We start from the raw sequence: 26,005 nt of genomic DNA on the forward strand, positions 1-26,005 counted from the left end.
CTCTGCTCTGTCCCAGTCTTCCCTGTTATTTGCTCTGGGATCTTGGGCAGATGGTTCCAAGTCAAGATGTCATCTAGGAATCTCAGAGAGGCAGCACGGCAGAAACTCCAAAATAAACAATCTAGCTAATCAGGGCCTTGGCAGAATTGGGTACAGAGCATTTTCCAAGTGACACCTCTGTGCAGACTTGTGAATAATAAGATCATTGTCCCATGTGACTTGCTGGATGGGCAGCACTGGGTGCTTTGTGGGATCCTGCATCATTCCAGGATCCACCAGGCCCCCTACCCAGGCCTGAGTGGTGCACTACTTCTTATCAAGTCAGCATCAGTACCACCTCTTCTAACACTGACTCAGCATTACAGCAAAGCCAGGAGCAGTAGCTCCTAGAATCCTCCTCCCTGCAGGGTTTGGACTGGAATCTGCCAATGAGAGAGGGGCACTGGGGCAGGATCTGGAAAGTAACAGAGAAAAGTAGCCTGGATTCTTTGGAGGCAGCTGCACACCACCCCTGAGAAAAAGGAGGGGTTCAAAGAAGTTCTGGTGGAAGCTTTGTGAACACCACTGACTTGGCTGCTAAGGACCAGGAGGGAGGGCAGGGCTTCCCTGAGGGCACAGCACCTGCTGGCACAGCTCAGGACAACCCTCTACTTGGCGTTACAAGTGAGATAGTTAATAGTGGCCTCTTTGACCTTTGCTACTCCATCCTGAAATAACCCTGATGAAATAACCCTGACTGATATGGCCTGAAGTTTAATTTTGACATCTCCATGCCAACCGGCTTCCCTTCTGCTCGCTCCCCAAAGCCGCCCCCTACCCCCGACTCTAAGTCTTGGTATCTACTGTCTTAGCTGAGCTTGCAGGATGGGGTAACATCTATGCAGCTGGCCAGGTAAGAGCCTAGGCTTCCTCTTAGGGTGCTGGGATGTTGCTGGGGGACTGCCGCCTACATGGCCTGCTGAGGGGCAGGGGACAAAGGATGTGAGAACACAATAAGCTGGCCTTGTAAGAGTGAAAGAGGCAAGCTGGCATTTGGTATCTGCCTTTAAGAACTTGCTGTAGAGTATGTTTCTTCCCCTGCTCCCCTGAATGGGAATCACCCCATAAACCTTGTTAGAAATGCAGGTTCATGGTGACTATCAACACAAGAAATTGCTTCCTCCCTGAGGGGCAGGTTTTGTGTTCACCTCTGACTGCCCCTCCTATACAGCCACTCCTGGGGTTTGTACCAGTCTGTGGGGTCACATGGGTGAAATGAGTTTCCAAGCTGTTCTTCTTCCTTTCGTCCCTTCTGGCCAACTGGAATGCCAGCCTGGGCATTCGACATGACCAAACTCCAAGTGCATGGGAATTGCAGAGTACAAGTACATTTCCCATTATTTTCAATTTGGGGAAACAAATCTAGCTTCCCCTCAGTGATAGCTAAACACAGATTTCTCACCACTGTCACCTCAGTTTTCATCACTATTAATTTTATGAAACCTTCATCCTTCTCTTTTTCTTGAAAGTGATATTTCCATCTCTCCAGAACCCAGCAGGATAGAAACATAGACTTAGGACAAATCTGTGTGCTCTCAAGCCAACATAGTCATGCCACCTGCTGGAACATTGTTCTAAAATGATAAAGTATAACAAGAAAAATGTGTTTTAACATTGCCAAGCAGAGTCTTCCTTGGGATTTGTGTTCAGGCACTTGCCACGGCCTGTTATTTGGTCTCCTACACTAACGAAAACTCTTTGCCTCTTCTCTTTTCACATTCCTTTTGGTGTCACTATTCTAGCCTACATGGTGTCAGAACTAGCCCAGCCTAGGGATTCTGGACCAGACATTTTCTGAAAAGATCTGAGATGTGATGGCTGGTTGTCAGAAACAATTACAGAGAAAGGTGGCACACCCCACACTGGATGGTGTATCCGATGTGACAGTTGGGTCTATGAGATGCAGTTTTAATATACAGCAGGCAAGGTTGCAGTGACAATTATATAAAGCAGGTGAAGTCGCTTCTTGCTGGTCAGCAAACATCAACTCAGAACCACTTTACAGCTCTTTACCAGCAACTAAGTGCCTTTATTTACAGAGCGCCTGTCACTTCCCTTCGGCTGGAGAGCTGGTGTATTATTTAGCACGCATTTATCTGGGGAAAACATTTCAATTTAAATCAGCTGGTACAACAGTGGCTCTTGCCAGACTGTTTCCCTGTGGTTCTAAAAGAACTAAATCTGATCTTGGAAGGAGGGGAAGGTGGGAGGAAGGGTCCATTCTCTGAGAGCTGCTTGAGTCAGTACATGGAAAGAGGGAGCATGTGATGAAGTCTCCTATGATGCTTAATATCAAGTTATGAAATGAATATATTGTTTCTTCGTGTTTAACCTTCCAATAAAGGTAACTCTAAGAGAAAAAAAGAAATAAATGAGGGCCTTCTTTGTCAGGCACTAAACAGGTCCTGAATACAAAGGTGACTGGGATTTAGCTTCTCACTATCCTTGCGGGGCTCAGAAGAGAGGAGGAGGCACCCCATAAATGATTATCGTGCAATGAGACAAGGAACAACTTAGAAATACAGGCGCACAGAGGATTCCTTGTTACAAGGAGTTGAAAAGACTTCCAAGAAGAGATGACCTTTGTGGATGAGTTGAATACCTATGGCTATTGAGCACTTATAATGGGGCTAACATGACTTGAGAGACTGAGTTTTTCCTTTTATTTAATTTCAATGAATTTAAACAGTATCATGTCGCTAGTGTTTACTGTATTGAGCAGCATAGGTCTAGAGCATACATTTTTTGCAAGAGCAGTTGAACAACCCATTGCTCAAAGAAGCCAGCATTTTAGGGTTCTGAATCTGGGGGAAGCAGTGAGAGTTGGAGACTGTATATTATGCTTCCAAGTTGCAGGGTAAATGAAATGAATGAGGCTTTCTTACACTGTGCCAGAGCTAGCAAGCATGGGTGCCTGGAGCCGAGATGCGTGGGTGCAGGGTGCGTGTATCTAGGATTGTGGACACCTGGGCTGAGAGCATGGGAGTGCGCACGCGTAAGTGTGGGCACCTGTGCCCGGAGGGTAGCGATAAAAGGGTGGCATCACAGAGCCTGAGAACTCCAGAAAGAGTGCCAGAGAGAGGGGAAAGCGCTCAGGGATTGGAGGGGAACTGGGAGATTTCTTGCCTCTCAGTCTTCTTACTAAGCCAGCCCCTCATGCCCACCTGCCCAGCACCCCAGCCTGCCTGCTTGCTACCCGGTACAAGTCCGGATAGGAAAAGAAATAGGAAATTTCACAGCAGTTTAAGAAAATATTTTTTCATTTTCAGAATGAGAATATGTATTGGGAGCATTAGACTGAGGTGAAGCCACCTAAAGAAGGAAAGTTGGAAGCTTTAGGAAAAAAAGCAAAGCAGAGAGAAGCAGGAGGGGGTGATGCGGCCTTGAAAGGGAGGGAGGCCTGCTTTCTGAGAGGGAAGTCTGGATGGGGATGAGGAAGCTGGGGGAGCCTTAGTCTAGTCTGAGGACTTCTATTCTCGTGAAGCGTTAGCTTGGTTTTCCTTAAGTTAAGAGCCTCAGACAATTGCGACAGAAACCTGATCGATAACAGTTCAGAACAGACATTCTGGTGCCCATGGAAGGGCATGTCAGTGAGGACTAGCTGAGGTGGGGAAACGATCAAGGTGTGGGGAAGCTGTCCCTACACCCCCACAGTATTAAGTGAGAGGCAGAAATGGAGAAAGTAGAAATTGCCTTTAGCTTAGGATGGAGATTCAGAGGAGGCAAAGGATTGCATGGTGCTATAGATAAAATATTAAAATGATTGGCCATCAGGACTAACGTAGTAGACGGAGAAATCAAACCAGAGGTGGGGTTTATAGACTGAGAAGCCAAAATTGAAGTAAGAAATAATAGGTCAAAGAACATGGGTGTGGGGTCAGGCGTGGGAAATGTGAAGGGTAGGAAGTTTGATCAAATTGAGGAATATGTGATGACCTCAAAATGAAATATTTCTTGAAGAGCCATATCAGACCTTGATGGGATTTCACTAAAACAGTTCTTCTCTGACAACTTCTAACCCAAAGCAAAACTTATCTGAAAACCACAAGCACCACTACCCACAGCTGTACTGACAGTGTTTCATGAGCACTTGCTGCCATTATGTGCCAGGCATTTCACCAGTCGAGGTGATTAGCTGCATATTGTAATCACCTGAGACATGTTTAACAACTATTAATGTCTGGATTGCATCACAATAATTGTGATTTAATTGGTCTGCAGTACAACCTGGACAAACAACCAGGATTGAGAGCCGCTTGCCCTAAGTGGTCATCGGAGGAGATATGTGATAAGGAGGTTGCTATTTGGAGGGTAAAGAGGAGGAAAATGATACTTAGAAAGGTTAAGTAATCTGGGAAGAGGTTATTAATCTGGGTCTCCTGGTCTGTTGGGGCTCCTAACTTTTAAACCATGTAGCTTGGCCTGCCTTCTTCCTTTCATATTTCTCGGATAGGCATTGCTTCCCCAAGAAAAAAAATGTTCTAAGTGCAGAAAGAATAGTCTAGGAGGAGGTGATGGAGACACCAGACACTATTTTCTGCTTAACTGGCTGTATTTGTCAATCTTGTCTCTTTATATGCATCAAAGTGATAAGTAAGTATACTAGTTGCCCAGTGAACAGAACTTTTTCCTGAACAAAGCTTTTGAAAGGTGGCAGACCTGAGATCCATGCTGCTATTAAACAGCAGTGTCACTCAGTCTCAAAGTCAGAAGCATGTTTCCCTCAGAGTCAGGGTCTCTTTAAAAGATGGAACATCTATTTCAATGTCTAGCCTAAATTTGGATTCTTGTGTGAAGGTTACTCTCTTGTCCCCTTTCTGAATCATGCTACTTCTCCTATGGCATCAATTCAGCACCACAAACACTGAACACCTGTTGTATGCCCAGATTGTGCATGGCAGGCATTGCTGGGGAGACAGGTGCATAAGGTACATTTCAGGTCCTTGCAACCTCCTATGCAAACACATCCAATTAATATGAGAGAATCTCAATCCGTGAGAGTTACATTGAGAAAAGGAAGCAAAAGACAGTGGACTTGAGAAACACTTTGGGAAAGAAATGCATAGGATTTCAGCAGGTGGAAGCAAACAGAACTGGCTGCAATCCAAGACTAGAGCAGAAGTCAGGGAGAAGAGGTACATGCAGGTGTAGTAGAAGGACAATAACGAGTGCAATTTGGATGGAGTTCAGGATGTGTATTGGGCAGCAGGGAAAGATGAGGCTGAAATGTAAGTTGGACATCGAGGACTTTTTTTTTTTTACTGAGTTAGGAAGTTATATGTGACTTTTTAATGAGTTTTTGAGTTAGACTATAAATAATTCAGTAGGTGCTAGGGAGCTCTAGAAGGTTTCAAAGCAAGGGAGCGATGGGGTTGGAAGCTTTATAGGGCTTCCAGGTCAATCTCCCTAAAGTATTATTTAGAGTGGGAAAAAAGAGGATGCAGGGACACTGGGTGGGAACTGTGCTTCTCCAGAAGGAGACCAGGAACTTTGAACTGGAGAAAGAATGAGAGGCCATAGCATGAGGCACAGAAGCCTGAATGTGGACTTCCTTCCCAGTGACAGGATGGGGACACCTTGTGCTCATAGGAAGAAGCTGGCAGAGTGGATGGCCTGGCTGTGGGAGAAAGTGGTGCTGGTAGTGTTGGGTTGTTGTCATGGTTCATTTCTACATAGACTGGGTGCAAAATTCAGGTTGAACATGGAAAGCAGATGGGTGAAAATGAAGTCCTGAGTCCAGGAGAGGCTCACAGCTAGAGATCCACCTCATTTTTCATAGTTAGGAAAGAATAGAGGAGAGCCCAGGGAGAGAGAAATGAGCAAAGAGACTTTAGGGCAAAAATCCGAGGAGCATCTCAGAAAGGGCAGAGGGAACCTTTGTTCAAAGCTGCAGGACCACAAGCTGACCAGGGATCACAGTGCCGCAGAGGAGGAAGGAACATATGGCTCAACCCAGAATAATGTCCTCTGCCTAGTTTTCTTTCCTCATTTCCCCCCTATAGTCTATGCCTCTTTATAACCATCAAATTAATATGATTTTCTAGTGGACTTATAACTGTGTGCTTACTTGCACACACACACACACACGTGCACATACACACACACACCACGTTTCTGCCAGCCCTCTGAGACCACAGCACACTGAGTGAATGTCCACATATGAACAGATTCTCTCCTTTACATTTGCACAAAGGTTACAAGCCTCAAGTAGGGGATGACATTTTTCTTTGGGAGTACTACTAATGCCCTTGGTGAGGCAGCAGTAATTGGGGGCATAGGATTAATCTAAAGTATAAGATTTTTTTTTTTTTTTTTGCTGTTCCAGAGAAGAAAATGGAACTTTTATTTTTGAGTGAGACCATGTAGATTGGACTCTAATTATTGAATGACAGAAGTCAGGATTCAGGAGGCCCTTTCTAAACTGGAACTTTGGGACAAAATTCACAGAATGGATTGTAATGAAGATCACCCCACACTGAGTTTCAAATAATCACTAAAGACAGACTGCATAAAGCTCATTGACAGAAAAGTAATTTATTTTGAACAGTGATTGCTACACTCTGGGCTGGCTAAGAAGTAATGTGTCAAGAGCTATGGAAATTTGAAAGAGACACTGACAAACATAAGAACATTGCCAAGGGGTCACCAAAACAACAACATATTTGGACAATATGTCTCTTGCCAACTGGTTGAGGGAACAGTTAAGAGAACAGGGCTTAACTGACCAAACAGGTCATTTTATTTTATACTCCATTGGACAAAACTAGAACCGATATCTTATAATTCAGGAAAACCAGATATTAGCCACACATAAGGAAGACATTTCCAGACCAGAATAGGCTGCCTAAAAATGTAGAGTGGCCTATCGCCACATGTGCATTTGCCAAAGAAAAGTTACTGGCATGATCTTTGCAGTGGGAGGGAAATTATATGAAATGAGTTCTGTGGTCTCTTCAAACCTGGATCTCTGGCACTTTCTTGATTTTTATGACATAAGAATCTGTGTTTTAGATGATTTATAGTCTTACTCCAGAGGGAGACCTATGGGGTTTGGTAGGATTGGGGTTATAACCAGTGTATTAGTGGAGGTTTTCAGGTTCTTCCAGAATGGCACTGTCTTTGTGTCAAAGATGAGGAGTGGCCCAAATTAGGGTGAGCACATCTGGCTTTTCCATTAATTCAACAGACCACCCCTATCTTCAATTCCCATGTCACCCTTCAACATCAGCTTTTCACAATATTCTCCCTTCTTTCATTTCCCCAGTCTTGCCTTCTGCACACCAGGCTTTCTCATTCTCTCTCTCTCTCTCTCTCTCTCTCTCTCTCTCTCTCTCTCTCTCTCTCTCTCTCTCTCTCTCTCTCTCATATACCTACATACATATCCTCACACACAATCCTGTCCCTGAAATCAAAGATGCATTTATTTCAGCTGCTCCCACATAACATTTCATTACTACAATATTCTCAATTCTGAAATGATGGTGGGGGAGAAGTCATTTCTCTTTATACCCACTGAATGAACAAATCTCAGTGCGAAAATATTTTTCTTCAGTTGTAACTGAAACTGCTATTGGCTTCCATCCCCCAAACCAGAAAGACAATTATATTTAACTGTTTAGAGATTTATAAATACCACACTCGAGTAGCCTCTAGGTAGTAACTTTAGATACCCAGCCCAATAATTTTCTTTTATTGGTTTGTGATTTAGATCTTATTTTGAGTCCTCTATAATAAAAGTAGTACATTTCATTAAAAGGGCTTACTAAACAATAAAGAAAATCTGGCTTAGGGCTCCAAGCAAGTCTCGAGTACAGAAAGGGGCCTGCCCTGCTACATTCCTTATGTGGACTTCACAAGATGGATCTCAGCACCATGGTGCAGACGTATTTCAGCAAAGCAGCAATTGCAGCTGTTTTCTAAATGACTTCAACTTGCGAGAATCTTTCCTGCACAGTGTATTTCACCACATGAGCAATCCTTTTCAAATGGCCATTTCCTATTCCTGTAATAGATTCCTAGAGAAAGAAACAAGGAATAACAATAACAACAACACAATAGCTGTATTAGTTGAGAGACCTGCACTACTTTCTGGTTTTATATCCTCCATAAATGAAGTTCTTTCTTGGGAGCGAATCTAGGAAAGATAAAGTAAAAAATGGACAAAATAAACTTTTCCTTCCAGCTGTATGCAGGGCAGATACACTTCACCAGCCAGGCTGTGCCCCACTTGGGACAACTGTAGTGAAAGGAAGTTTTAGTTTCAGAGACAGACAGCAGCTGTGGGGTGGTATTGGATTGGACTGAGCTCATCTTAGCTTCAGGCTGTCATGTGCTGGTTTATTCCTCAGAACTGAAGTGCTTATTTAAAGGCTGCTTTTTTTTTTACCCGTTTAATTTTTTTTTAATAATAAATTTTATTTTTATATTCCCCATACAATTTCAACCCCTCCATTCTGACCCCAATCCCTCCCCTCCCTCCCCCCACCCTACAAAAAGTGTCTCTGGTTCATAATTTTTGTTGATTTTCACTTTCTTATAGTTATTCAATTTCCTGGTCCCTTATTTAAGTTTTCTAGATTCCTGCTATGAGTGAGACCATCCGGTATTTTTCTTTTTCTTTCTGGCTTATTTCGCTGAGCATGATCCCTTCCAGCGCCATCCATGTTGCTGCAAATTGCATGTGTTTATCTTTTTTGAATGCTGAGTAATATTCCATGGTGTATATGTACCACATATTCTTGATCCAGTCATCTATTTTTGGGCATCTGGACTGTTTCCAAAGCTTAGCTATTGTAAATAGTGCTGCTATAAACATTGGGGTGCAGGTGCTCTTTGGAATTGATGTTTCTGTGTCCTTTGGGTAAATACCTAGGAGTGGAATTGCTGGATCATATGGAAGCTCTATGTTTAGTAGGTCCAGAAATCTCCACACAGCTCCCACAGTGGTTGGACCAGTTTGCACTCCCACCAACAGTGCAGAAGAGTTCCTTTTTCTCCACACCCTCGCCAACATTTGTTGTTGCTAGTTTTTTTAATATGTGCCATTCTCACTGGTGTAAGATGGTATCTCATGGTAGTTTTGATTTGCATTTCCCTGATGACAAGTGATGTTGAACATTTTTTCATATGCCTGTTGGCCATTTGCATTTCCTCTTCAGAGAAGTTTCTTTTTAGCTCTTCTGCCCATTTTTTGACTGGATTATTTTCTTTGTTGTTGTTGAGTCTCATCAGCTCTTTGCAGATTTTTGTGATCAGTCCTTTATCATTAGTGTTGTGTACAAAAATGTTCTCCCAGTTGGTGGGGTTTCTCTTTGTTTTGGTTATTGTCTCTTTTGCTGTGCAGAATCTCTTTAATTTGATGTAGTCCCAGCTGTTTATCTTTGCCTTCACTATCACTGCTTTGGGTGATATGTCTGTAAAGATGTCTTTGATGTGCAAATCACGTAGTGTTTCGCCTATATTTCCTTCTATGTATTTTATGGTTTCAGGTCTTATGTCTGGTTCTTTAATCCATTTTGAGTTGATTTTTGTGTATGGTGTGAGGTAGTGGTCAAGCTTCATTCTTTTGCATGTAGCGATCCAGTTTTCCCAGCACCATTTATTGAACAAACTTTCTTTGCTCCAATGTATAGTCTTTGCTCCTTTGTCAAAGATTAGTTGACCATAAATCTGTGGGTTTATTTCTGGATTTTCTATTCGATTCCATTGGTCTGTATGTCTGTTCTTGTTCCAATACCATGCAGTTTTGATGATTATGGCTTTGTAGTATAGTTTGAAGTCTGGGAGTGTGATGCCTCCATTTCCTTCTTTTTTTCAGTAGAGCTTTGGCTATTCGGGGTTTTTGGTGATTCCATATGAATTTCATCAATAATTGTTCTATTTCTTTGAAGAATGCCATTGAGATTTTGATTGGAATAGCATTGAATCTGTATATTGCTTTTGGTAGGATGGCCATTTTAATAATGTTTATTCTTCCAATCCATGAACAGGGGATGTCTTTCCATTTCTTTGTGTCTTCTTCTATTTCTTTTAACAGTGTTTTATAGTTTTCTTTGTATAGGTCCTTTACCTCTATTGTTAGATTTAAAGGCTGCTTTTTAAAATTTATGATTTTGTTTTGTCAGTCATGGCTCAGGCACATTCATGTACAATATCTCATTGACTCTCCCTGATCAACCGTGAGCAGAGATCATTAATCTCCATTTTACAGATGAGAAAACTGAGGCTTAGGAAAATTTAGCAACATGCCCAGAGTCACATATCCACACACAGTTAGTCCCAAGTTGTCCAATTCTAAAGGATATGCTTTTCTGATCACCTCAATCTGCCCTATAAAAGAGAACAACTGTTAGCGTCATGAGAACAGGTTTAAATCTGCATATCCTAGTTCTATCAAACATATATTAATTGAATTTAGATAAACATTTTATGATTTCATTCCTTCATCTAGGAAGTAGGGTTTGTTAAAGGCAATCTTGCCTAAATAACCCTGAGGAGATAGTGTATGATTGCCGAGAGGTTTTATAAAACATCAAGGGCTATAGAAATAACAGGTTGCTATTTATTTAAACCACAGCACTTATGGTAGGACAGAGTGGCTTTTGAATGACAGAATGCCTCCTATTAGGCCTGGGAAAACTATTTAACCTCTATTTCTCAGTATTCTCCTTGAAAATATTCCTTTCATCTGCTCGTGAATTGCTGTGAGAATTAAGTAAGATACAGGACTTTCTGCAGTCTATACAGTACCTTTGCATGACTCAAAAAAGGCATTCTTCTATCTACTAAAAATTCTTATAATCTGACTGAACAGTACACTTTTCTGCCTTCTCCTAGAGAACAATATTGTAATTAATATGCACATATACCATGTCCAGGATATGATATCCACTAAGACTATTGTCCAGTGCACAACCTTCACAACCATTTATGGCAGCTCTGGGTGAATGAATGGATGTCAAGCACTTGGTAATTAGGATGTAATTAGATATCAAGCAATGCTGCTATTTTTGTTATTGGATATCCAAGTTTTGCCATTTTATTTCATTTGATCCTCAAAAATAATAGGAAGGGAGGGTTATCGATTTGGACCTAGCAGCTAAAATTACTGTTTGTTCTGCCCATCTAAAGATATATTATAAAGGTGGACACTAAAACACATTTGGGAGGTGCCTAGCCCAGGTTAGACCTGCTTCCCAAAGCCTGCAGAGGAGTTGAAGAACTGACCAGATGGACAGTGAACACTGAGTTCCCCCTCAGTAGAGGGGCTCACGTGGCACCACACACTGGACACTTCTTTAAGGACAAAAGAGGCTTGTCTTCAGGCAGCTCACCCAAAGAAGATCTCATGCACAATCACTTTATAGCAAGTGGTGATGACAGGAATTGAAACTCAGATGAAATGACACAGATCCACAGTTGCAAATGGCAGAGTAGGACCCATGCCAATCCAGCTATATGACAGGTGCCATGGTAACTTGCTTCCCTCATTTTCCCCTTAAAAAAGTAATTTTGATCCTCAGCCTGGAGATCTGTAGCATGGTGAGGGTGGGTCTTAGATCACTTTCATTCCCTAATAAAAGGATGATTCTTACCTCTACCCCTCCCCTACCTCCCCAGAGAGAGATGCAGAACTATTTGCATACAAAGTAAAGAAGTTTACCTAGCTCAAAGGTTTCTCCCCCTTCCCTGCATATTACATTAACCAGTCAACTAGGGAACTTTGAAACCTCCCCATACATAGCCCACACCCCAGTGCCATCAAATCAGACTAGACAAAAGATACAGGCATCACAGATTCTAATGTGCAGCCCAAGTTGAGAAGCACAGGCCTAGCCACCTCTTTACATCAGCTCATGTCTACCATCTTCACTTGAGGCTACCAATTCAGTAAGTTTAAATCTCCAGAGAATTGGCAGCCTCCTAAGGGTGATTGCTGAAAGTTTAGAAGGTATATAATGGATTTTACATCACTGCGAGTATATGGAAATTGAACTTTGACTCACAAACTTCTGGATGTCCCTGATCCAAAAAGAGCAAGGAATATAAACCAGAAGGGTGTGCCCTGAGAGATCAAGGCAGGTAGCTGCAGGTAGTTCTCTGAATGCCTAATTGGCATAGGAAATGGAAGAATTTTGTAAATCTGTCAGACCCCAGCCTAATGACAAGTAGGGCAGTAAATAATGGCTATCATGGTTGAAGTTTCACACTTAATCTACAAACCTTTTAATAGGCCCCCAGGTGATTATAAATTCACAGTGGCTTTCTTTTTATTGCGACTATTTGAGGAGGTTCCACATTTCTAAAGGAAGCCCAGGTATCTCTCTTATTTACTTATTTGCATTTAGGATACTGAAGGATTTTTTTTTAAAAAAAACTCTTTTATGAGCATTAATTATACACCATGCAAGGAAGCGATTGTGTCTATGTTATGAAATATTAAATCAAATGCTTTACATTCCCAGATGTCCCAGAGATAAATACAGCAGTATTTTGAAGCCCCTCTTGGAGCTGTTTTGCCTGCAAATTTATTGTTTTGTCTCCATTTTCAGAAAGCCCTGTTTTCTGTGAAGTATAGCACTCTAGGTAGTTTTTAAGGCGCAAACTCCTCTGGAGTTGCCTGTGTCGGCAACAACTCTTATGTAGATGGCACACAAGGGATGGTGCGCTGATCGGCTCCTTTAAGATGACAAATGGGCAGAGAGTGTTATTGTCTTTGATTGCACGCCTTACATCATCTGTATGTAGGAATAAGAGGGTCATACTTTATCTTTAGCCATTTTATAAATATTTAAGTCCTTATAGTTGCCTAAAGATATTAAAGCATATTTTACAGTAGTCGGAATATAAATATTATATATAGCACAAGATACCAAAGTAGTTTAATGAATTCATAATTTTCTGTTCACATTTATTGGAATGTGTTTTATGTTCCAAAAGTTCCATTTAAAGAATAAGATACCATTCTGCTTTCTGACAACATACCCAGTGTTGGCCAGCATTTCGAGCCCGGTCTCAGTTTCAGCGATTAGAGAGGATTTCGTTGGAAAGTCAGGACCCAAGCTCTACATTTAAATATATATTAAAAAAAAAACCTTTGAACAAATAATTCTGGTGCTTATTTAAGTCATGCAACATTCTAAAGAGAAACTTTTTATAGTCTTCTATTTCAAGAAAATTAATTCCAAAAATCCTGCGTACAATAAATTGTAGCTTGCAGTTTTCCTGTTCTCCCCATTCTACCCCCTTTTGTAAACAGGGACAGGACCACAGACTCTGTTTGCCAAGATACAGCCTGATTCAAAGTATTGCTTTGGACAGTGACTTCCCAAAGAATCCTCGTTTCTCCCTAAGTTACAGAATTCCGATATGTTCCCCTTTTCCCCCCTAAGCTGCAGAGTTCCAATTTGTTCCTTCCTTTCCTAAATGCAGGGAAGTGACAGGGAGAATATTACTGCACCTCTTTTCAATTTTCTAGTGAAATATAAAGACTTTCCTCTTTAATATTTCACAAAGTTTCTCCTGCTCCCAGCGGGAGTCCATGCTGGGTAATGTTTGCTAATTACCAACAACAAAACTAGACATACAATGCTGGTAAATTACCTGACCCTTTCCATTTTAATGAGACAACAAGGATTTCACGAAGTGCTGTTGTTTCACTGGTTAATGGTGTCAGCAATGTTGTAATTGTGGGTTGAGACACATTAGCTGAACAACCACGTGTAGAAAGGGCTTTCTCTCGACAAGCCCATTGGAGACTAGAGCCATATTATCATTAAGCCTTTGTCATTTGCATGCTGCTAATCACTTACTTTATTATCCTGCATATCCATTGTCTTTCTTTAATTGCTCTTTAAATTAAAATTAAAAATAGTTCTAAAGCCCACAATGGCTGGGATAACATCTTGATTATGAAGATAACTTCCAGAAAATGGAACAACTGGTAACATATTGCTAGGATTATGAGAGAGTCCCACTGTTATGTACTGTGCCTGCAGGCCCCGGGGGCCTAATTGTGGCTGTTTCTCTTCCTTTAGCCCATACTGTTTGTTTAATAAATGGTTATTTATGGCCTTTTCGGCCATTATAGCAACTTTGGAGAAAGTACATCCTTCTCATTGGTTGGGCACTGAAATTTCGTTCTCCAGGCAAAAGCATAAAATTGAAAGGCAGAATCTGCACTCAAACAGATGAGGGACTCTAAAAAGAGACCCTCTCAACTCCCCTTCTGGATTATTCTGTATGGTCTTCATTTGAAAATTTGTGGTCATGAAAGAGATAGGCTTAGAGCTGCAAGAAAACTTAGAGTGATCCCATTTCACAGATGGAGAAACTGAGGACCAGAGCAATTTCCATGGCTGTGATCACCCACGGATGGATTATGTGTTAATGAGTGATCTGGATGAAGGATTCCCCGAGGGAGCATCATACCTCCCGGACTACTCCTGAGAAAGCATCCTGTCCTGACTAGAGTGGGGACATGCAGGCTGCCAGATGTTGTGGTTCAGTGCATGTAGTATGCTTGTGCTATAGGCATAGTAGGTGTTTTTGTTGATACAAACTATATGCTGGATACTGGAAAAGAGGATTTGAGTCTTCTGCTTCCTTAAAGAAACACCTCCATGAGTTTTTTCAATGAATGAATGAATATTCAATAAATATTCCCTAAATGTTGAATGAGCCAACCTAGAATTATTATAGTTCCAATATTATATACGATGCCCCAGAATTAGGATGATATTTTTTTTTCTTTTGTATTTGGTAGTTCTTTCATTAAGTGTGTTATACAATTATTTTATAATTGACGAATAGTTGTAATATAAAACATCTGGGTTAGGATAATTAAAAATTTCAAATTGGTGACTTAGCAGTTTTGTTGCACCAAATGTTTTTTTGTTTTGTTTTGTTTTCTTAAGTTATCACTTCTTATTGTGGTAACATTGATTTAATATGGTACAGGTTCACATTTCTTCAGAGCAAAGTGTGGAGGGTGACCAGTGGACTATTATGGAGGATGATAGATTCTTGAGAGTCAAAAGGCATTGGGCATTGCTTATCTGCCTCAATTTTGCATTTCTTTTGATTCTATGTCCATTTCTCTGTCACTATTACCAGTCTACTCTTCGATAATAATAGTAGCAGTAGTAATAATAATAATAATTGCTTACTCTGTGCCAGACACTGCTGTATTTTACATGTATTACTAAACCCATTTAATCTTCATGACCTGTTACTGCCCCATTGTACAGATGAAGAGATTAGGACACAGGATTTAAGTAAATTGCCCTCACAAAACTAGAAACTGCATGAGACAGGACTCAGATTCAGATAGTCCAGCTCCAGAGCTCAGTTTCCTTTGTTTTTTTTAAGTTATTTATTTATACACGCACTGGGTACAGTCAGAAGCGCTGGAGGGTGAGAGAATTCACCAGAGCAGGGAGCAGAACAGACAGAAGGACCGACCGAAGAACACTGCTGAGGGGAGCAGCGGGCAGCAGGAGAGGTCTGCACGCCATGTGGGACTCTTGCCTAGCGGCCAGGGATCGAACCTGCGCTGCAGAGGCTGCAGGCAGCTTTGCAACCCAACGCTCAACCTCTGGGCCACCGGGGAGGCCCCAGAGCTCAGTTTCTTAACCACAACATTATGACTCATTTCAAGTTGTGGTCAAAGGACGTTGATCAGTCCATAGAGTTGTTCAAAATCCACCTAGCACCCACAAACCTCTTCAGTGACGATCTGAGTGTATAAGTGGCAAGATTCAAGAGCAAGAACCCAGCCATATAGTCATCTGCCAGCATAAACATATATGGAGGAAAGCCTTGAAAAAAAAAAAAAAAAAAAAAAAAAAACAGAAAGGAAGAAAAGGCTGTCTTTGAAAGCACCATCAAATGTTTGGAACCTTAGCTGCTATCTCGGGCCAGACGTCCTGTCTCTTGAACAGAGACAGCTGGCTAAAAGTTGTCGGTGATAGGATTCTGCTTTCCCTGAATTTGTATGGTAATGCTTTGGATCACTTGGCAAATTCATCTTTTACAGCTACTTAATTTTCTGTGCACTTAAGATAGGGATGTTTTAGTTTGCTTGTGATTTCGTAGTTCTGGTTTTTGCTATGCTTGCCATTGGTTAATACTAAACCAAACAACTGGGGCCCATTTGGCATTGGGTGTTTTAAATGTAAAAGGACATTTGAACTACTTGACAAATGCTGAAAAACAAAGTCCATGGCACTGAGAACATAAAAAACTGTTTATAATGTAAAGGTGGTTACATTTTCAGTCAATCTATCACTTTAATGAGCTCTTTGCATTTCTTTGATTAATGCTCACAAAAAGGGGAAAAATTGATGTAATGGAAACAAAATGGTATATAGTCTTGGCAGCATGAGGGAGGTTTCTGTGTGTTTTATTAGTATCCACTTCACATCGCTGTCTTGCAATGTATATGTCTACCTTTTCCCTGGCATAGTATGCCTCTAGTTTACTGGAAATGTGATCCAGCATGAAAGAGGAGATCTTCATATTAGTGGTAAAGCAGTCTTTGTCCTCTTGTGGTGGCAGCAAAAAGGGAGTCTTCAGAACAGGAAATAAGAATGAATGATAAAGAAAAGGCTGATATAGTCCATGCCATGTTGAAATGAAAAAATCTAACAGGTATGAATATTTTTTAAGAGAGAGCACTAAAGATGCTTTTAAAACATGTAAACATTAGTACATGGTAATTAGGATATAGAGTAATCCCCCTTATTCAAGGCTTCACTTTCCATGGTTTTTGTTGCCTGTAGTTAACTTTGGTTTGAAAAGATAATGTAAAATAAAATATTCTGGAAAGAGAGACCACATTTACTTAACCTTTATTACAGTGGATTGCTCTAATTGTTCCATTGTGTGATTGTTATTAATTTCTTACTGTGCCTAAATTATAAATAAAACTTTATCATAAGTATGTATGTCTAGGAAAACCTCATCTAGATAGGGTTTGGTACTATCCTTGGTTTCAGGCATCCATCAGGGGGCCTTAGAAGGTCTGCACGGCAGAGAATGGGAGACTATAAGTAATTGTAAGCAATTTGTACACTTTAAAATAGTGAGTGAAAGGATGAGAAAAGTGCAGAGAAAAGCATTTTCATGAAATAACTAATTGGGGGGAGAGAAGTTAGTCAAGACAGGTTTTCTGGAGAAGGTAAGAGTAGGAGCTGGGATGGGAGGGCAGGCAGGGATGGCCTTTCTCAAGTGGGTAAAGCTTGATGGGAGGAAGGATGAGAATCCAGTGCCACTGTCCTATGATGGGAATCCACTTCTCCCCTCCACACATGCAGGGAGCTCTGTGGGCTTCCATGGCTCCCGTGAGCCACGTTGGCTCTTTGCCTGCTCTGCTCTGAGATTGAGTGGCTCTTATAAAATAGTGGGTGGTTGAAAAAGCAGAAAACTGAATCCTGAAAAACTTTCTATCTAATATATAATCTTTGACTGGTCACTTCCCTCAAGCTGAGATGGAAGGGGAGGTCTTGTCCCAAGTCCTAGGTCTGCTTCCTGGTCACTGGAAGTGAATGAGAAAACTTGAGTGAAGACACGGCCACTTGTTTCAATAGAAAATCAGATATGCCTGAGCCATTTCACTAAGCAAAGAGCAGATTTTTCTCAGTGGTTACACTGTTTGAAGGATTTTGGGTGCGAGAGATAGATTGTTACATATCCAGAGGCTTCTAGGCTTAGGCATCTTTGCACCCAAGGGTGTGAATGACATCAGATCCCAGTCTCATTCTCTAATGCTCCATTCATTTGACCCATGGTGGGCTGAACCATCCCATACTCACATCCTCTGGCTTTATACCCACAGCATCCTAGTATCTTTTATATCAGGTCCAAGGGAGAAAATGATTTAGCTTCAGATTGGAGGATAGGCTCATTTCAAAAGCATCCATGTGGCCAAGATTATGGAGGACCACCTCACTGTCCCTGTGAAGTCCAAGTGTGTGGCTGCATGTTGCCTCTCTCTGGCCAGGGTGGGGACAGTTTGCTCCCTCCCCACTAGCTTCTTCATGTGGAGAAAGAGTTGAAGGGGAGCAGATACCAACAGATGCCCACTGTCCTTTCTCTGCCACCTACGGGTTCTGTGACTTTGGATACAATAACTCTTCCATTCTGAGCCTCAGTTTCTTCTGCAAAATGGAGGAATTTTTAGAGAATTTCCAAAGCACTTTATCGCTAACATAGAGTAGTTGGTAAAGAAGCAGTACAAACCCAACAGTATGGTTCTTTTCCTCAGAATTGTCTATTGAAGCAGTTTGTCAGCTCGTCTTTAGGCTTTGGATAGGAGACAGTTGTCAGCTCCAAGAACAACTATTTGGAATAAAGTAGATAACACAGTGGAAATCCCCAGGGGAGTTTCTACCCTCCCCTTCCTGACGATGACCTCCTGTGTGAGGGGCTGCAGCCCCCTCAGGCTCCTAAGTGAGCAGTGGTGGGTCTGTGTGTCAGAGTAGCCTTTGGACAGCATCAGGAGAAGCTGCTATCATAGTAAATGATCATTTTTTTTTAATTGAGCCAGCACTGGTCAACTGCCTGGCTTTACTTACTCCAGGACTCCAACTTTGCAGGAAGCCACAAAATACTACTACGAACAAATATTATAAGGTTAAACTGAGGTTTCCCTTGGTTGGGTTTCTCATGCAGACTTTTCCAAAAATCTATTTCCTAAATCAAGCCCATGTATGTGGATGTTTCCCCCTACAAGTTAGAAAATGATTGCTCTTTTATACATGGAGTGTTCTTTACTTTAGCTGCTGAAGAATTTGTTGGAATACATACTGCAGAAATGACTGCTGTGGCTATTACTGTACTTGCTCAGGGGAGCTATTCAGATGCCTCATTTATTGGAGCTTAATAGATTAAAAGTCCAAATTGAGTCTCATGATATAAGCCTAATCAAGTTCTAATCTGCATAATTTTCCCATAAGCAGCAATGGGAAATTTGGATAATTTATGTTTCAGCAGTTGCCAATCATGTGTTAAATAGCATTGTTGCATTTACTTATCAAAATATTTTTATTGATCTTCGCTTTATCTGACATTTTCTTAGGGATTTTTTTCCCCTGGCATTAACAGGAAATTTAATTCACCTCATAGCTAATGTAATATGAGATGTTTCTCTTGGTTTTAACATGTCTTTATAGATCATTTTTAAGGGTGATCTTTTCCTTTTACAACTTCATATTGAATACCTGTCTCAACAAACCTAGATGACTTGGCCTAATTTATTTCCCTAGTTTAACACAGCATATGGATTTCTAACCATCATTTATATGCATACAATAAAAGATAATTTGGCCCTGCATTTGCACCAATTCCTTTATGTTAAATCTATGGGAGTGGAGGAGGCACTTACCTTCATTTCTCCATCTATTCTAGGGGAGGTGATTGATAAGATTTCCATCTCCCACTCTCCCTGGAAAGGCTTGGGGATTTAACTGGGGAAGATTTAGAAAGTACTTTGTGTTTTCCCCCATGGAAAAGTACTGTAATAAAGCATTTATTATATGTACTGAGCTGTGCATGCTACCATACCAAAGCAAGTTAAGCATAACTACAATGGGTCCCAGTAGTTATCTGCTATTGTTTAAAAGTGAAAACAATAAAAGAGTAAGACTGGCTTGGGCTTCAAACTTGCCTGTCATCATCAGCAAATGAGAAGAGACATGACAGACCAGAGGAGGCAGCATGGAGTGGGGTTATCTGTGGGCTCCATCCAAAGTGAGACCGTCTGGCTGCAATGCATAGATCCCATTTCTTACCAGACATGCTTGAGAAAGTTACTTAACTGCTGTGAATCTTTTTCTCCTTATCTACAAAATTGGGACACTAACAGTCCCTATTCTTAGAGGGTTGTTATGAGAAATAAATGAAGTGGCCCCTGAAAAATTTCTAGTACATCTAGGGCACAAAATATGAATATGACAAGGTGGCTTAGAGGAGACTCTGGAGCCAATTTACCTGGGTTCAAAACTAAGATCTGCTAATTTACTTCCTTGGGCAAGTTGCTGAACTTCTCTATGCTTCAGTCTTCTCATCTTTAAAATAATATCTATATAAGGTGGTTTTGAGACCTAAAGTTATTACATGGGCAGATCTTAGTACATAGTAGGCACAGAATAAATGCTGGCTAATTTCTTTCCTTGAGGTTCTCTTTAAGTTTGCCTTCTTCATTTGTAATTATCTTAACTAGTTTAATCTAGAACACTCTTCCCTCTGCTTTGAGTTCCATAAGAACTTTACATTGAGTCTTTTTTATTTCTAATGTATTCATGTCTCTCTTACCCTGGAGCCCCATTCTGATAGACATTGTCGGGGCCACAGCCTTCCTCACTTGTAACTGTTTGTCTGGTACCCCTGGATTGCACCTGTATGAACACATGCAGCAGCAGCCCAACACAATTAATAAAAAAAGTGAATTGTTGGTGATCTCCCTGTTATCCCAGTGTTCCTTCTCCTTGTACTTCTTAGGAATAGGTCAAATGTTTATTTTTTTTTTTAATTTGAAGCCACATTAATTAAAATGTCATTGTCCGATTTAACTGAAGGTCACTTAACTTTCCTGTAACATCCCTCATGGAGGCTAAGTGCTGTCGGCCCTGGATTAACCAGCATACTAACAAGGACACCAGACACTGCTAATTTTGTTCAGCTGAAACTTAAGAGTGACAATATGGTCAAGAACACTGCAAAATGTTCCAGAATGCTGGAAAAGAATATAGAGAGTAGTGAACCCACCGTAACAGCCTGAGATACAAAAGAGGAAAGTTTATACCACTAAGTACTTAAGAGAAACTGAAAATTCAGTCTAGAAAACTGAAGACTCTAGAAAGATTCTGAAGTTGCTATAAGAAATCGAGAACCTTTCTTACATGAAGTCTGTCCACCATCTAAAAACCTCCATCCTTAAATATTTTGCACTGTATTTTCATCACTGGATTGATCTGATTATTTCTATCAACATATATCCACACTACCTATTAAGTTCCTCATTTCATTTTTTTTTAAGATTTATTTATTTATTTATACAAGCACTGGGCATAGTCAGAAGTGCGGGAGGGTGAGAGAATTCACCAAAGCCAGAGCCGAGAGCAGAACAGGCAGACTGATGAAATACACTGCTGAGGGGAGCAGCGGGCACGGCAGGAAGGTCTGCGAGCCATGTGGGACCCTCGCCAGTGGTCTGGGATCGAACTGGCGCTGCAGAGGCTGCGGGCAGCTTTGCAGCCCATCGCTCAACAGCTGCGCCACTGGGGAGGCCCAAGTTCCTCATTTCTTTATTCATAGGAAGGGATAGAGCGTATTGTGTACCTAGTAAAATTTTACATTGGTCATTGACATTTTTGTGTACTTACTTTTTATAAGATGTTACACTAAATGTTTTGAATACACTATTTAATTATATCCCCAAAAGTGCCCGAGGTAAGAGATATTTCCAGTTTATAGAAAAAGAACCAAGGTTGGGGAAAAGTGTGATGTTCACAGTTACTAAGCCAGTAATTAGATCAATCAGAATTGGAACCCAAGACATGTAACTTCAAAGGCCATGCTGTTAACTGTTCTAGTCTACCTTCTCCATACACCAGGCACTCCATAGGTAATCTGGGAGGTTTACAGACTTACAGACTAAAGCCCATATAGTTGTCCTGCAGGGAGTATGTTTGGGGGGAGGTAGCGTGGGGCCTGTTTATCCTCTATGCCAAAGAAATAGAACAAGTCTGTGAACCTGTTATTTGCCCCTGGGGATCAGAACAGGGAATGCCTTTCAATTTAAGGAGGCCAATTAGTTTTTTGAAGTCCCCTTTTGCCCAAAACTTGCCTACTATGTCCAGGCTCAGCAGGGAGCAAGGAAGACACATCTGAGTCAGGAGGCTACCTTGGTAAGAGCTTGGGCTGTAAATGATTTAAAATTGAATCTTTTCCTTATTGAGATTTTTTCATTCCATCTCTCTAACACTGACACTCATACTCACCTCTTCTAGCAAAAGGAGTGGTTGCTTCTAAAATTAATTTCCTGAATGGTGCTTTAACTAGTAAAGGGAGAACTTTCCCAATTTCACTGTTCTTGAGCTGGAGATAGGATTCCTGGAATACATGGTGTGTTCTAATGCTTTCATATGCAGAGCTGAAGCACTGTTCCATATAGAGTGGCTTCAAGTTCGAACAAAGATGTATTCATTGCAGCAAATTATAGTAGGGTGGGGAGCAAGATTATCAGAGACCTGGACACAGTTTAGCCTTGCCGTTTTATCAACTGCTGCTATGATGAATGGGGTGGACTGCATCAAATGCTGGATTGCCTCATCCTGTTGGATGGAAGGGGGCTGAATTTCTCTCCTTTTCAAGGTCCCTGAGGAATTCTGGGTCAACGTTGACATTTCAAACCACAGGTTTTCCTAGATTAGGACTTCTAAGAAAGAAACAATGCTAATAAATTCCATTCATCTTTCAAAAGCAGGGGGAGGAGGAGATGAAATCTGTTTCTTTTCTCTTTGTGCTGTTTTTAAAAGCCTGTGGTTAGAAAAGCAGCAAAATAAAAAATTATCCTTGTTGAAGTTTTCTTGCCAACAAAGCACCATGTTCTGGAGGTCATGCGTAGGAGAGAGAAGGACTTTTAGTGGAGAGATGTCTTCGGGCAGCCACCATAGTTTGTCAGTTGCAGATGCTAATGGGACCAGGCTTGGCGACTGAAGGGGAAAATGGAATATGAAAGCAAAATGAAAGAGGCCTATGAGGCAAGCATGTCATTTCTAAATGAAGGTTTCATGCAAAGGAATTGAGTCTTTTCACAGCTGAAAATGGAATCTTTAAATAAGTTAAAATAAAAGGATGCTAGGGCTTGTTGCCGGTTCTGTAATGAAATACACTTTTCCTAATACCGTGTGACCTGCATTTCTCCCTGTTTTATGGGTGCTATTCCTTGACGTACAAACCCGTATTTTCTCAAGTCAGCATTTGATGATGGATGTCAAAATACAGGCCATGTATTATGCATATAGCATTACCGATTTAAGGTGTTTACTTGTCAAGTTGAAGAAATTCAAAAACGTCACATCCACTGAATCTGCACAGCTGTCACTTGCAGTTTTTCATGCTTTTGAGTGAAACTTCTGATGAAAACAGTTTAGTTTTCCCCTTCACTCTTCTAGGGAGAGAAAAGAGCTAATATTTTAAAAAATGCAATTCTTGGTTATGTGGTTGACTGAAAAACACATATTCCAAAGCTTAGAAAGATGGACACTACACTGTCATTCTAAATTGCTTATCCTGTGCACTATATATCAGCAAAAAGAATAACATTAAGTGCAATCAGGGAATGAATGGTAAATAAAACTTTTTTTCTTTCCAAAAGTATGTTGTGCAATAGTATGAAATTTATACATAGGAGAGTAGAAAATAGGAAAATGCTTTCATGTTTTTTTTTTTTTTTGGCATATCATGCATTATGCACCTCCAATACAATAGGCAATTATTGAGTACCTGTCACTTTATTTCTGAAAGATACAGTTTCACACATACCCTAATGCCTAGCCATGTCAAATTCTGAAGAGTGAGTCAGGAGTCTGGTCATACAATCTATTTGGAATTTTTTCCTTGAAAACTTCACAAGTGGCCTTGTATCTGTATGTCCCTAATTCATTGATGGGACAGCATAATCACCCACCAAGAGCAAATAAGAGAAGCCAAAATGAATGTGAATATCTACCTGTCCTCTAGGGTGGGAGAGTTGATGGTTCTTACCATGTGCATCACTTGTAAAATTAATGTCCACCAAATCAATGTATAAGATAAATCAGTGCTTCATAGTTATATGTCTTTAAAGAGACATCCTTAAAGAGATAATCATTGCTTAACTGGAATGATTTCTCACTGAACTTGAAGCTGTGGTTGGGCCAAACTTATTCTAATTATATACAAGGGATTTGGGTCTGAAACCCAAGGAAGATCAAACTGCAAAAATCAGAAGCCAAGCAGCCTTCACCCCCTCTCTTCCTCTTCCCCTCTCCTCTTCTCAACTTGTCCAATTTACTGAGCCCACATCTAACTTGTGGGGTCTGTGTTGACACAGAAAGTTCAAGTGTCCCCTATAAGCAGGTGGCATATATAGTAGTCAGGATGATTTTAGCTGAAAATAGAAGGAAAACAATGCCAGATTGATAAAACACCTCAATTTGGCTTAAACAAAAAGAAAATAATTATATATACCATATTATGTATAACTATCATTGTGTGTATATATACTTATATAGTGTTGTTATATATGTACATATACATATGTATATGTACATATATATAAAAAATCCTACCTCAAAATTTTTGACATAGGTAATTATATATATAAAATATTATTAGATATATAATTATATATAATGTCATACATGTACATATATATATGTACACACGGAACAGATAAAATTATAATACATATATAAATCTGTACTGTGAAACCCTAAGTTCAGCTGGTCTTGGTTCTGAGGCTGGTTAATTCAGCAACTCAAGGACATTCTTCCTGTCATTCTATCTTTCTGTCACTCAGTTCAGTGAATATCGTTAAGTAGTCTGTCCTTCACTGGTAACTAGCACTACAGGTACAAAACCAATGTCTAGTAGATTAAATAGAATTTCTTCTTATATGATTCACTTTAAGAGCAAGGAAATAATTCCTAAAGGCTCCCAAGCAGATTTCTTCCCACATCCCTTTGACCAGACTATTTCAAAAACCCAGACTTGCAAGTCACTCACTGGCAGGAAGAGGCAATCAATTGGTTTAAGATATCAGTCAGGATAGGTTAGGTTAAGGTGTGGTAACAACAGAACAAGTTTCAATGACTTTCAGCCACAGAGATTGATTTTTCACTCACTCAGAATGCTTTGTGGGTCTGGGCTTTGGTCCAGGACTGTTGTCCAGTCTTCATCTCCATGGTAACCCATGTTCCCACAGTTGCCACAGCATGTTAAGATAGTCAGTGAGTCAAACACTTGTATCAGAAGTGACATGGGACATTTCCTATGTCACATGGCCATATCCAACTTTAAGGAGCCACAGAGGTACAATTCTCACATATGCCTGGAGGAAGAGGGAAACAAAATCCATGAGCAGGGTTGATACAGATGTAGATAATGGTTTCTTGGGAATTATCACCATGGATTGGAATTATTCACAATGGTCTTCTACTTTGTCCTTCTATAAAAAATGTGTAAGAACTTATCCTGGGAGTGCTAATTGTTGACCTGTGAATCATGCATAAGCTACTTTTTTTTGATAGTGTATATGTACACTCTACTGTCATTTTTTCCCACATTTTCCACATCTTTGATATTTCTCCCTCTTCTCTGTCCTCTCCACTAGGGTTTACACCTCCAGGAATGGACAGAACTTCTCCAGATAATAGCCCTGTGCACGGGATGATACGCCAGCCGTCCATCACAACCGGGGTCAACATCCCCATCATCACAGAACTAGGTAGGGGTGAATGCCAGCTTTGGGTGGACTTTTTTTGTCCTCTCTTCCAGCCATGTGGGATATGAGGAAGTTGGCCTGTTTCTTAGCTCTTTCAACATTGTAGGCTCTAGTGTGGTTTGTCTTTTGGGAATAGGTGAAATAGAAGTATGAATGAAAATGTGATAGATCGCCAAAGGGGAAACTGATGTTTATTCTAAGATGAATAGACTGTTTCCTATGGATGTCACCTTTACCAAAGAAGCATGAGTTGATAGTTTTGACATGGGGGCATACATTAGAGAAGGGGAAGGGAGGAGAGGTATGGTCCATAGACTCTGGTGATTTTCATTGGAAGCACCTCCCAACAGCTCCTGTAATCAGAACCCTCCACCAAGGGACACAGCCTCATGTCAGAGCCAAACCTATTATGAGAACTGGATTAATTGGGCTAATATGTAACAACTCTGCATTTAATCTATCCCAGCTGAACTCAGC

General features: G+C 40.7%; 1 protein-coding gene across 6 annotated transcripts in view; it reads left to right on the forward strand.

The window, feature by feature from the left end:
- Window positions 1-26,005, forward strand: part of KCNMA1 (potassium calcium-activated channel subfamily M alpha 1) — a gene marked incomplete at both ends in the record, with an annotated part of 673,962 nt that overhangs the window by 616,551 nt on the left and 31,406 nt on the right. For all 6 annotated transcript variants that reach the window (XM_084245122.1, XM_084245124.1, XM_084245123.1 and 3 more), the window contains one exon: window positions 25,418-25,531. In XM_084245122.1, the coding sequence (XP_084101248.1) occupies window positions 25,418-25,531 (114 nt within the window). The remainder of the gene's footprint in view (window positions 1-25,417; window positions 25,532-26,005) is intronic.

This window comes from Talpa europaea (genome assembly GCF_964194135.1).
Source record: "Talpa europaea genome assembly, chromosome: 10".
Taxonomy (NCBI): Eukaryota; Metazoa; Chordata; class Mammalia; order Eulipotyphla; family Talpidae; genus Talpa; species Talpa europaea.